At 38.0% G+C, this 12,790-nt stretch overlaps 4 protein-coding genes across 4 annotated transcripts; 2 read left to right on the top strand and 2 right to left on the bottom strand.

Annotated features, from left to right (window-relative positions):
- Positions 1-3,508: 3,508 nt before the first annotated feature.
- On the bottom strand, positions 3,509-5,011 carry LOC108602459 (melanization protease 1). The gene is made up of 3 exons (XM_017990581.1): positions 4,745-5,011; positions 4,584-4,691; positions 3,509-4,527 (listed from the first exon to the last, which is right to left on the bottom strand). The coding sequence occupies exons 1-3, from the start codon at positions 4,809-4,811 to the stop codon at positions 3,665-3,667; spliced, it is 1,038 nt and encodes a 345-aa protein (XP_017846070.1). The 5' UTR covers positions 4,812-5,011; the 3' UTR covers positions 3,509-3,664.
- Positions 5,012-7,742: 2,731 nt separating this feature from the next.
- On the top strand, positions 7,743-8,305 carry LOC108601980 (MD-2-related lipid-recognition protein-like). Its single transcript, XM_017989975.1, has one exon. It carries the CDS (start codon positions 7,793-7,795, stop codon positions 8,261-8,263), a length of 471 nt encoding a protein of 156 aa, XP_017845464.1. The 5' UTR covers positions 7,743-7,792; the 3' UTR covers positions 8,264-8,305.
- Positions 8,306-8,492: 187 nt separating this feature from the next.
- On the top strand, positions 8,493-9,042 carry LOC108601979 (MD-2-related lipid-recognition protein-like). Its single transcript, XM_017989973.1, has one exon. It carries the CDS (start codon positions 8,528-8,530, stop codon positions 8,981-8,983), a length of 456 nt encoding a protein of 151 aa, XP_017845462.1. The 5' UTR covers positions 8,493-8,527; the 3' UTR covers positions 8,984-9,042.
- A 1,123-nt stretch (positions 9,043-10,165) lies between these two features.
- On the bottom strand, positions 10,166-11,148 carry LOC108602322 (adenylate kinase). Its single transcript, XM_017990407.1, has one exon. It carries the CDS (start codon positions 11,057-11,059, stop codon positions 10,190-10,192), a length of 870 nt encoding a protein of 289 aa, XP_017845896.1. The 5' UTR covers positions 11,060-11,148; the 3' UTR covers positions 10,166-10,189.
- Positions 11,149-12,790: the final 1,642 nt, after the last annotated feature.

A 12,790-nucleotide genomic window follows, 5' to 3' on the forward strand; every position in this document is an offset into this window, starting at 1 on the left:
TGAGTCTTGGCCAATAAAATTGAAATTTATGGCAGACACACACACACGCACACACATGCACATGAGAGCGTCTTGGAACTGTTACTGTGTTTATTAATTGGCAAGCTGATGGGGCTTGAAGGGGCGGCTATGTGGTCGAGCCGTAGGTTTATGTGAAAATTTATCTTACTCTAGAGTAGACCGCAAGCCAAGGCGCCCAGCAGCTAAACCGACTGATTCATTTAACTACTTAAGCTATTAGCCACACACACACACACACACACACACAAAGGAAAAAGGGTTGCCTGATGTGCCCATGTGTGTGAAACTGTTGATAAATTTACAGTTTTTCATACAAAAATTCAAGCGCTGCTGACAGGCCAAGGCGGCGGCTGCTGCTGCTGCTGCTGCTACCTTCGTTAGCTGATAAGGCCAAGGCGCATAGCATTTAAATAGTGGGCGGGGTCGTACACACACACACACGCATACACATGTGTGGCTCCCAGCTGAAAACCACATAATAATTCTGAAGAACAATGTATAAGCGTCAATTGTGCATGGCCAATGCCCGTGTATGCGAGTTTTACTCACATATACACATGAGTGTGTGTGTGCGTGTTACTGCAGCTGTAAGTGTCAAGGGAGCAACAGACACAAGCCAGAACAGGAGGGTTCAAAGCAAAGGCATAAGAAGCACAACACATGCCACACGTCAACTCGAGAAATTTAAATTAAAAACCTTTTTTGCATGAAATGTTTTGTTGTCCTTGCTCCTGTTGTTGTTGTAGCATATTGCAATTGCAGTCTGTTATAGGGGTAAACGCTGATAACAGACAAAAGTCATTGTTAAACAATGTAAACTATTTATGTTTATTCAAAATTAAATCGCACCAAGGCTAGCGCAAGTTGCTAGCTCTAAAATTATATTTGTTTTGACATTAACATTGCTGCATTTGTTAACAGACATATGTTAAGCTAACAGCTGGCAATAGCTTGGCGTTAAGCATAAATCAGCTTGAGCTCGAGATGCCTATAAAACTAAATCAGCTTGAGTTCTTCTAGTTAATTCTTTTTGTTTAGCTTTTATAAGCGTTTTTTCTTGTAATACATTGTATTTATATAAACAATTGCTAGAGATACTTTAAAGTTGTGCGGAAGAATGTAACAAAATCTTAAGTACAATAAAAAATTATAAATAATTTAAAGAAAAGCATACAAAACATTTTCAAGCTAAATATATTAATTTAATTTAATGGAATTGAAGTGTCCCACGAACTGTAAGAAAAATTCTAATATATCATACCCTAAAAAAAGTACACAAAATAATATTCGAATAAATAAAATTCTTGCATATTAGGCTAAAAATTAAAACAAAGCTGCTCTTCTCTATTCTACATTAAGCCCAGAAACTAACTTGCATCAGCAAAGTATCTATTTTTTTTATTTATTTAAAGTCAACTATGAACAGTCGGCGATAAAAGAAAATAGTTACAAAAAATATTTAAAGTTAAATTAAAATACATCTTAAGCAAAAAAGTGTTGATCAGCATCTGCTTTATGTCTGTATGAGCAGCAAGATAATGCAGCAGATCGATTTAAAAAGCTTTGATAATCAATATTCCTTGGACATTGTAATTAAAAGAATAACTTAGAAGGCTTAAATGATTCTATCTGCTGCACCACAGCGAACTAATTTTCTTGGAATTTTGTGATCGAACTGTTCACGTTACTCAAAGTGTGTATAAAGTTGGTTGTGTCTAGTTTTAGCTGCACATTCGTTTTGTATTTTTATCTCTTTTTTTTCTAGCTACACATATGCTAGCGTTGCCAATTAATTTGTGTGCTTAATTCAGCTAATTATTCCAGGCAATAAAATTCCCAATAGCTGCGTAGCTTGAGCTGGGCGTCGGCTTAACTGAGTTGCTTGTTTGGTTTTCTTTTTTTTTCTGGTTGGAGGCGACACCTAAATGCGCGACACAAGTGCCACGAGTGGGAACATTTTTAATTCAATTCACAAAGGTTCCTTAGCTTGCTCTAAAGCGCAAATAAAAATAAAGAAATAAAGACAAAAAAAAAAGAACGCAAGCAAGACATTCAAATTCAAATTGTACAAGACGCTGACGAAGCTGGCGGCGCCACACGTCGGATTAATTTTATGTGCGCCAAAGCAGGACCGTCTATATCTTGGTCTTGTGTCGTCTAGAGCTTTGGCCTTTAGCTGCGCGTTCAATTAAACTCAGATGGGGTAGTTGGTCTGGTGGCGAAGCCATTGCCATTGCCATTGGCTGCGTATGGCTGTGTGGCAATTGTTAAAATCGAATTAAGCCACGGTGTCGCATACTTTTGATCTGCTCGCTGCTGCCGCCCAATGAAATGTTGCAAATGTCTTTGAGAGCCCCGAAGAGCAGCAGCAGCTAGCAACGCTACCAATGTCCTTACATTGTCCTTGCCAATGCGCGTTGTTTGCTGAGGTATGTCAACTTGCCACTTCCAGTGCGATTTAGGTTTCAATTTCAGTTGTATGCGCGCAAATGAAATTAAATGAAGATTAGTCGTGTGCTCGCCCTGCTCTCTCTCTCTCTCGACTGCCAGATTATTCCAAGAAATAAAAATCTACAAGATACGAGCAACGCCAACGAGCAGCGAGCAATGAGTACGCGAAGCTCATTACATTTCTTTTTTGGTTTCGTTTCATTACGGGCGGCTTTTGGTTTTATTTTATTTGCTATTTTTATGGCGCTTGAGGTGATTTGGCCAAGTTAGTGGTGTGTGGAGGCGTGCCGCTTAAATCTGTGCAAATCATAAGCTACATTTGATACACAAATGATGACCAGCTTTGGTAAACAACAAGTCACAACTAAAGAATAATCAAGCCAAGCAATTGAATAACTTTACTTTACGCGCTTCAAAGTTAGCTTAATGCCAATTAGTTAAATATCAAGCCAGTACATTATAATATAGCTATGCTATAAGAGCTAACCACTATTAATTGGTAGGGCATCAATTTTATTACCTTTACTTTTATATGCAAATGTTATCTTTCGTTTCATATCAAAGCACTGAAACAAGACAACTACTTTTTAATGAATAAATATATATGACCATAAAAATCGCTGCCGTACCAATTAATAGCAATTAGGGCTTGTATTTAACAGTAGTTGGCAAGGATTGCACACCATAGAACTGAAGCCATTTATCCAAACGTCTGTCACTAGCCAAAAATCCTAAGAGATTCTCTGAATTGCGTTCTTTTCCAGATTCTCAAGCAATATTTGTTATCAGCCGCTTGAATTGAGCAAAGAAATTTTATTAGAGCTGAGCAACCCAACAACAGACGCTTTAATGTTTTCTTCTGTAAAATTGTTCTAACCACAGTGCTTTACAAAATGTAAAAGGGTATAAACTATTTCTATAAATACTTAATCTTTGGTTAGTAAGAAGAAACACTTGGTCGCTGTTTCGTCTCTAAAAACTTGAATAGCTACTTTAATAATGAAATGCTCTAATCAAGTAGTTTTGGTAAAATGTATTATTAAGTTGAGTGCATTCAACTTTTGGCAAACAACACTTTGCTTTTAATGGAATTGAATTCTTAGAGGTATTTATAGTAACTCTAGTAGTTTGATTGCTAATTATTTAGTTCGCTTGAGTAAAATAAATCAAACATTATCAAACTTAATAACAATTAATGGAATACGAGGCGATTATATTGCGTTAACCGCGCCTCAACTGATGGAGTTGTAGTTGTTCTTGGAGTAGTTGCTGTTGAAGTAGTTCTTGGCGTTGTTGTTGTTGCTGCTGTTGTTGGTGTTGCTGTTGCTGCTGTTGAATTGCAAAGCATATTGTACTCAATCCATTCTCGATGCGGCTGAATGCGCATGAAGAGATTAACCGTCTCACTGCCCGTGTATCTATCGGGTCCAACTAGCAGTCCTACGAGATAGTAATTGCTAGGCTCAGAGTCTCTCACCTGCACATCCATTAGCGGTGCGCCCGTAAATATTTGTGCATCTAGATTGCTATTAGCACAGATATGATTCAGAGGTGAATCACGTGAGGCGGTGATATAATTGAGATTACGCAGCTTGCGCTTGCAGGCGCTGGTGCCAGCCACATGCATGAGTCCTTTGAGCTTAAAGGGCAGAGATTTGTCGACAGCAAAGCCTGCATAGCTGAGGAACTGAGCAAAGTGCGCGTAGCTAGTGCTGCTGCCTCTATAAGGTGGCAAGCAAATAGCTCTAATGCTCTCACTAAAGTCCAAAGCATGTGTAAGCTTTAGTAGCGCAATATTGTTGAGCAACGTTGAGGCTTGATAATCTGGATGTATGATGACCTCAGCTATGCTGAACAGCTGTGGAATTGCAGCGCAATTAGTTTGTGCGCTGCAGTCTGGCTGCATAAATGGATTTGTTGGATTCCAATCGCCCAGCAGCACATGACGCAGCGGCTGATCCTCTAGCATTGCCTCATTGAAGCAATGCGCAGGCGCCAGCAAATGTTGCTCAGAGATTAATACAGCCAGACACTTGTAGTTAATGCCACGAGCAGCTAAATGGTTTGGCTTTAAAATTCCACTCAAATTACATGAAGCTCATTCGACTTACACTCATAGCCCAAACGTCCTATCCAAGCAAATTCATTGATGCCAGTTATGTGTGTAAAGTTTGCATGTTGCTCCTCGTCCAAGTAACCGCAGTTTGGTTGCTCGCAGTCTATAAATAATTATTGTTTACATTATTTTTCGACAATTTGTTATCAAGCTTACTCTGGCCATGTACTGCTCCTCTGCTTAGCAGCAGCAACGAGAGCGTCCATATGATCTTCATGCTCATTCTATGTGTATACACAACTGATGAGCGAATTGTTTGTATTTATTTAAATTTCATTTACATATATTTAGTTGCTATTATCAAATACAAATACACAGCTTATCAGCTCCAGAGCGTGACGTGCGCTTCCAAAAATATAAATCAAAATAAGCATGGGCACTAACTTACTTTGTCTATTTATATAAACTTTAAGGGGGTAATGTAAGGTAAGGTATTCGCAAGTTGTGCGCAAGTTTGTAACAGTCTCAAGAAAATAATAAATATATTGATTGATATAAAATTTAATCATTAGCTGTCTACAAAATATTCTATACTGCTTGAAAGAAAATTATATAATGGCATAATAGTTTTATTATAATTTTGCAAAAGAACATTTAATTTTTAATATTTCATTAATTTATTGTTCTATTTTGCTTTTACCTTTTGAGTTCATAGATGAAATCAAATAAATAGATTTGTATGTAAAGTGTATTAATCAGTTGGCTGCGTTTGTTTTTTGACTAACTGCTTTAAAATTTATATAATTATTCATTTGGTATAAGCTTTTTAAAATACAGTTAAGTCTCGTTGCAGAGTTTGTTTTATTGAATCATTTTATTGAATTCGCTTAACGACAGAATTTCGGCTAACGATCGCTCTTCAAATTGTAAGACGTAGTGTGATCGTTAACTGAGTTTCGACTGTACTTTCGTGATGATTGTCTCTTTTATTTATAATTTTTGCACTTAATTTAGCCCTTGCTTTAATTTCTTTCCAAAAATTATTCACAGCTGCCGCGGCCGTTATCTTCGTTCAATTAAAACACTTGCCGTTAATAGCTAAGCAATTTGCTTTCATCACAGACAATACACACATAGCTATATACAATAAGTATATTCAACATTTAGTTGTCTGCTCTGGAAGCTGAAGAGATACTCCTTTTGGCTGCCTGATGAGCCGCAGCCGTTGGTGTTGACATTTTTTGCATATTAATTGAAGACAAAGTCAGCAGCGAGTGCGTTGCGTCCTCCCTTGGCTTAATTTGCGGTAAGTTCATTAAGTAATAAAACATAAATTTCAGCTTCTTTTTTTTTTGCTGTTGCTGTTGTGCTTTTATACTTTGGCCCCGGCAGCTAGTTCGTTTTTTAATGCTTTGCATATTTCTTTAATGAATTAATTCTGTTTTGGTTATGCTTTTGGTTTTGTTGATTCACCGTTCACTGGACTTTTGATAAAGGCGCAAAGTCGTTGGCGATAAAAAGGCCAAGCGCAAGTGCTAAGAAGAACAAAAAAAAAACCCCGAAAACATAAAAATTTATTTTTAATTTATGCGCAGCAGCAGCAAAAAAAATGTAAGCAAAAGCGGAAAACGTGTTTCCATCAGCGTCTGAGTGAGCAACTCTTAATTATGAGCAAAAGTTTTCTATCAATTTTTTGTTAAACTTGTTTGCACTCTCAGCTAATAATTATAATTTGAGCGCTAAAAAAACATGTTTTGCATTTGAAAAATTTATGTTTTCTCTACAATTTCTGCATTTAATTGACTCCTTTGGGTATGATAAAGTTAAAGCGTGTCGCCGCCGCATCGGGTGGGGTGGGGTCGCTGCCGAGTTTGAAATGTTGACACTTTTTACAGTCAAATTTGTTAGCTGCATATTTGTTGACATGTGTGTGTGTTGCCCACAAATGAGCCGTGCAATTGTCGTGGCCTCGCATATTGACAGCTTGAAGCTGTCTCTGTGTCAATAGTCAATGCATTCTGGATTGCCATGGAGACGACTCTCTCCTCTGAGCACACGAGCAGCATCTCAAATTTCAGACGTGCGCACAGCTTGTGACTGACAACTGTTCCAACGTTCTGAACATTGCCCCTGTGCCTGATAAGTCGACGTGACAGTACAAAAGAAACATAATTTGCACTCAGCAACAAAAACGTTGCATCAGAATATTCAATTTATCAACTAAATATTAAATATTAAAAAAATCTTACTTTACTTTGAACTTTTTCTTATAAAGTGTATAATGATTATCAAAGATTTTTATTTAAATTACTCATTCTAGAACTCACCACTAAATTATGGCTTCTGTTCAGGAATAATATTTCATATTTAAGGGTATTAAAATTAACATTTTGGATTGCTCACAATTGCTTAGAAAATTAATCAAAATTAATAAATTACCATTCAAGAAAAATGTAAAGATTTGAAATTTAGAAATTTTATATATAAATTTACTCATTACTTATCAAATATAATAAAAATAATTTAAAAAAATTTTTAAAAATTATACATTTAAAAGTTTTAATAAATATAAGTGGTTGTTACTTTAAAAATTAATTCGAATATCAAAATTAATAAAAATTTTTAAATAAAAATTAAATATCAGAAGTTTACAAATATTAAGAAATATAAGAGGCTGTTTTTGGTTTTAAAAGATAATCAATATTTATCAAAATTAATAAATTGGCATTTAAGAAAAAGCTCAAATTCAGAAATTTCAAAATCTAAACTAAATACAGGGTCCAAGACTCAAAGTGAAACCATAAATTCACTTTGGAAAATTACTTTTACACAATTTCAAGTACAAAATGTGTAAGAATAATACAAGATTAAGAATCAATTCACTTTTGCTCGATGTGACCATCTCTTGCCTTGAATATAGCTGTTTTTTATTTTAAAAATAAATTTCTATATAAATTATTTTCTAAGCTGCCTGTCATAAATTGCTTACTTTGTTTTGTTGTCTAATGTTAGCTAGAGAAACATATGGATCTGCTAATAATAAATATGTACACTTGTTGCTTGGACAATAATAGTTTAGTTACCTAAGCGGTAGCCACGCCTACTAGAGCAGGCTATGCTGGCGTCTTATCAGTGTCAGCGCCTCAGTTTATCGCTAGCTCACCTACGAGATAAGCAGCAGCCATAGCCAACACACTGCTTGGCAGCCCAATCAGATGCGCTCTATCTATTGACGCGCATTAGTTTCCAAGCGCTCAACTCACCATGTTGCGTCTCTGCTGGCTAACATTGTTGCTGTTGGCTGCGCTGCGCTTGGTCCACGCTGAGGTAATACACTATCAAACATGTCCAGACACAGAGGCTGACTGCACCATGGGCGAGGTGCGTGTGGATCCTTGTCCGCAGGCAGTTCACAATGCCGCCTGTCGCATACGCCGCCGTCGTCCAGGCAGCATTAGTTTTAAGTTTACGCCACATTTCGATGCGGAACGACTGGAGACAACGCTGGTGTGGGTCAAGAGTGAGACGGAGGAGCTGCCTATGGTTTCGTTGGAGCGCGATGCCTGCAAAAATATTCAGTGTCCCATTAAGAGCGGTGAGCTGCAGACTTACGCGCTAACAGCGCCCGTTGAGGCCAAGTTTCCAATCAGTTCTTATACCATACGCTGGCGATTGAAGGATCCGGTAAGCGGCAAAATGTGTTGCTTCAATCATGATATCAAAGTGGTGAACTAACTAATGTGTTGGCTAATAAATAAGCAAGCAACTGTGAACTGATTTACTTGATTCATTTACTTGTTAGACTGCTAATACAATTACCTTTGAGATAGGGCCGCCTTATCAGCAGGCCGAGACTTATCTGAGACGCAGCATGTGCATCGCTTAGCTTATCGCTAAGTCACCTTTGAACTGAGTCTAGATTAGAGCCAGCAGGCGGCAATCGAATTCAATGCTGGTTCAATGTGCTTGGCGCATTCGTTGAAAAGCACTCAAGCCAACATGTTGCGTCTCTGCTCGTTGCTGCTGCTGCTGGCGGCTACACTAGTCAGCTGCGAGGTTATACACTTCCAAAGCTGCTCGGACGAGTGCTCGATAGCTCAAGTGCGTGTGGATCCTTGTCCGCAGGCAGCTCACAATGCTGCTTGCAATATCAGACGCCGTCGTCCCACCACCATGAGCTTTGACTTTACGCCCAAGTTCAATGCGGCAACGCTGGAGACTACGCTGGTTTGGGTTAAGAGCGAAACGCATGAGCTGCCGCTAATTTCGCTGGAGCGCGACACCTGCAAAACCATCAGTTGTCCCATCAAGAGCGGTGAGCAGCAAACTTACACAATGGATGTGCCCATTGAGGCCAAGTTCCCCATCAGTGGCTACACCATACGCTGGCGGCTCACAGATCCCGTTAGCAAGCAGCACTGCTGCTTCCAGCACGACATTAAGGTGGTGCGTTGAACTATGTGACAAACTGTTTGGCGCTCTGTGTAAATAAAATTGTATTTTTCGACCTAAAAGCTATTGTCTAATTATTTTTTGCGCTGTTGTTGTCTTTTGGGGGCAATTGCAATTATAATTTAAAGCATTGCGTCAGCTAACCTGCGTTAGCTAATTAAGCGCCCCAGGGCTGTGACTCGACTTTGATTGAACTTTTGGGTGCCATTAAAGCAGCTGCTTGTAAAAAATTCAAGCTTAGTTATCAGCCTCGTCGTCAAACAATTAAAAATTGAGCACTCAAGTTGTGGTCATAAAATCATTTCTGCGTTTTTATTGTTTTTCTTCATTTTTTTATGCTGTCGCTGCTGCTGGTGGTGGTGGTGGAAAATTCAAATAGCAATAATTTCAAATCACTTTTAATTTCTCGGTTTCTGTTTACCTAAACGCTAAGAGAAATATTTACGTTGGGGGCGGGGCTGGGGGCTGTTGCTGATAAGCGCCGCATGCCAAGTTCTCAACGTAGCCACTTGAATAAAAAGCAAACAAAGCGCAAAATAACAAATCACAAGACAAATGACAAAAAAATGAATTTATAAACATTTTCAACTTTGTAGCATTTAATTTCAATCAATGGCAATGCTCTTGCCATACTTATACCCAAGTTGGGAGACAGCTTCAGAGCAAGCTTTGGCATCAAATTCTGGCTAACTATTGAGCACAACACAACGACCAAGACTTAGACGCTTGATTTCTACTACTTCCAGCAGACAGAAGATCGTCATCTTCGTATCCTTGAGCAAATAGTGAATTTTCTTCTTTCTGCTACTTTCTCAACGCTGTTGTCACCAGACAGAAGATAGTCTTTGTAGAGAATTGTAATTTTTTCTTCTGAAAGTATCTCAATTTTACCAGGCAGAAGATCGTCTTCTTTTCTTCCTTCTACTACTTTTTCAAACAGAAGATCGATCACCAGTCAGAAGTTTTACGATCCTTGAACAAATAGGAACATTTTCTTCTTCGTCGCGAGCTGTCTGATGCCTGATTCGTATTGCCAAAAACGCAAAATGCCATATTCTCAATTAATAATATGTAATCGTGTCTAATTTTTAAGTCTTTATCTAGAATGAGACACTCTTACGCATCTATACATTTCACCTCTATCTCTGAAAAAAACGAAAACTGAGTATCAATAATTTATAAACATTTTCAACTTTGTGGCATTTAATTTCAGTCAATGGCACTGCTTGACTCATACTTATAGCCAAGCATATAAGGCGTCTTGGTAAGCTGGGACAATATTTCACATTTGACAGCTTCAAAGCAAGCTCTAGCATCTACATAGAGCACTTCACGGCGATGACTTAGGTAGTTATTCAATGTCGGCTCGCTCTTGCGAAACTGCTGCATTTGGCGATCCAAATAGGTGATGTTATCCTGCGGACTTGGCGTATACGTGCGCATTAGACGCCGCATGCGTGCCATAGTCTCATCGATTTGTAGAAAGATCAAACGATTTGGCGGCACCAGAAAGTTTTCGAATAGCTCACGCGCCTCACAGCGATTGTTCGGATAGTTGATGAGTATCCAGCCACGATGCAGTGCATCCTCTTGCAGCAGCCGCTGCTGTATCATATTTCCAATAGCCTGCGAGCGTTTATAAACACAATCCTCAGCTATGCCTTGCTGCAGCAGCTCCGCATGCTCGGACTGCGGCTGTTGCGCAATTTGATGATACGCCAGGACATCTGCATCTAAAATAAGCAAATTCCAGCGCTTGGCCAGCGTATGCGCTAGCGAACGACGTCCCGACCCAGGTCGTCCATGCAGCACAATGCGATGATAAAAGCTCGTGGGCAGCTGATAGAAATCTCCAGGCACATTGCGATGAAATGCGTCTAGCGATTTGGAATAAATATCCACAGCTATGCGTCGTATATTTTCACCCATAAACGCGCGTATATCCTCCACAGGCTGCACTGAAATCTCCGCCAGCATGCGACTCATTATCTCCATCAGCTTATGCTTCTCTATATAAAACATATAGGCAGCGCCGAACTGCACCAGCGTTTCCTTGTCAATTTTGAGTGAATGCGACATAATCAAGTTTAAATTTCACAACAAAACGAACTTTTTATGGTTTGCATTTATAAAATATATACTTGGTGCAAAGATAATTCTTCAATGAATTTAAGGGCAAATGATTTGAACTAAAATTTGAAGCTGCTTTGTTTACTTTATTTTTAAAGTAAAACAAAGGGTAAAAGCAGAAGAGTGATCATATAAGTCAAATTAAGAAATTAAGCCGAACTAAATGGTTGAAAACTTTATTATATAGCGCGTATTGGTTAAGTTAACTAGGGGGTGAGACTAGAGTAGCCTAACATATAGCGATTAGTGTTGATAAAAGATTCTCTAAGATCAAATCTATGAATAAATGCTCTATATATGTATATATATAATAATTTTTCACTTTAAAGAATATTAAATTAGTAAGATATCAAAAGTCAACTATAGATCCATAAGACGCATTCTCGTGCTCTCTAAAGTGAGAAACTAGTTGATGTTGTGCTATACTAAAGTCTTTTTGTAAAACGAGTAATAAAAATTAAACTAACTTAAACTCATATTGTGAAGATATAATTAAATTATATATCTTTTTGCAAATTTGAGTCACAATTTGGTCAGTGTTGCCAATTTTTAGCCTTTTCCCAATTTGGTCTAAATCAGGACAGCATTTAGCTATGCTTTATGGCTTGTCGACCTATGCAGCTCATTGATATCTTGCTACATTTTTAATGTCCTTTTTTTCTACCAATACTAATCCAGAACTAGCATCCAGCAAAGAATTTAGGAATAATGGTTTATTAATTATACTCGATAATTTTTGCAGACTTGATTTTCTTTTGATTTTACAGTAAAAGCTGAAAATAAACAATATATTTCTTTAAATTAAGTTTAAAACATGCTAGATTTATGGCTTATTTATTTGCCAATTTTCTCAGCTATTCCATTTTTAATTATGCAAGATCTAGTCTAAAATAAGCTAAACTGGCAGTATTGATTTAGAGAGTAACAATTGTTTTCAGTGCTGCAATATATATGCTCCCGAATACGATAAAATTAAATTATTGTTAAGACAGAGTATCGCCTACACACCGTTACCTTTTGTTTAAGATAAAAACAATTGCAACAAATTTTCTGATTTTACATTGACCATCTTTGTATATTGACAGCTATTGATATTCCATTGCTCTTTGATTAATGATTAAGCTTCCTCAAGCTGTTCAAGTCTCATTTATTAACATAAAACATACTTGAAGCGTTTTTATTGTCGTTTCCTTTAAGATGCTCAATCTCTGCTCTAACCACTTTGGCCAGAAATTTGTTTTGTAGTCGCATTTATTGCGCATATTAATTACATCCGTTACAATATAAGAAAATGGCGCGCACTTCCGGCTAAAGCCAAAGCCAAGACTGTCTTTAATGGCTGCTAATGCTCTCGCTCTGACGCCGAATCTGACTCTGACTATGGAGTGTGTTGAGCTGTGTGTAAATTGGCTTCATATATGGCAAACGGCGTTGGTGACAATATTTTGCTGCGAATTATGACAGCTCTTTTGTCGGCGAGAGCTGCGCACATTAACAATTTAAAAAGTTATTTTGGCCTTGCATTGCTTTCAGCCCCAACTCCAACTCCAACTCCAACTCCAACTCCAAGTCGACTGCGAGACTCTGACTGAAGATTGGTGATTTTGCCAACGGCTTGCAAAGTGTTGCCAAATGGCTAACATATTTTATGTTGTCTTATGAAGAGCCAGAGCAACGTCT

This window comes from Drosophila busckii, chromosome 3R, assembly GCF_011750605.1.
Source record: "Drosophila busckii strain San Diego stock center, stock number 13000-0081.31 chromosome 3R, ASM1175060v1, whole genome shotgun sequence".
Taxonomy (NCBI): domain Eukaryota; kingdom Metazoa; phylum Arthropoda; class Insecta; order Diptera; family Drosophilidae; genus Drosophila; species Drosophila busckii.

Coding starts and splice junctions, on each gene's coding strand:
- LOC108602459 (XM_017990581.1), bottom strand. CDS start 4,811: ATGAGCATGAAGATCATATGGACGCTCTCGTTGCTGCTGCTAAGCAGA. Junction 4,692..4,744: donor AGGAGCAGTACATGGCCAGA/GTAAGCTTGATA, acceptor AATTATTTATAG/ACTGCGAGCAACCAAACTGC. Junction 4,528..4,583: donor AGGACGTTTGGGCTATGAGT/GTAAGTCGAATG, acceptor CAAACCATTTAG/CTGCTCGTGGCATTAACTAC.
- LOC108601980 (XM_017989975.1), top strand. CDS start 7,793: ATGTTGCGTCTCTGCTGGCTAACATTGTTGCTGTTGGCTGCGCTGCGC.
- LOC108601979 (XM_017989973.1), top strand. CDS start 8,528: ATGTTGCGTCTCTGCTCGTTGCTGCTGCTGCTGGCGGCTACACTAGTC.
- LOC108602322 (XM_017990407.1), bottom strand. CDS start 11,059: ATGTCGCATTCACTCAAAATTGACAAGGAAACGCTGGTGCAGTTCGGC.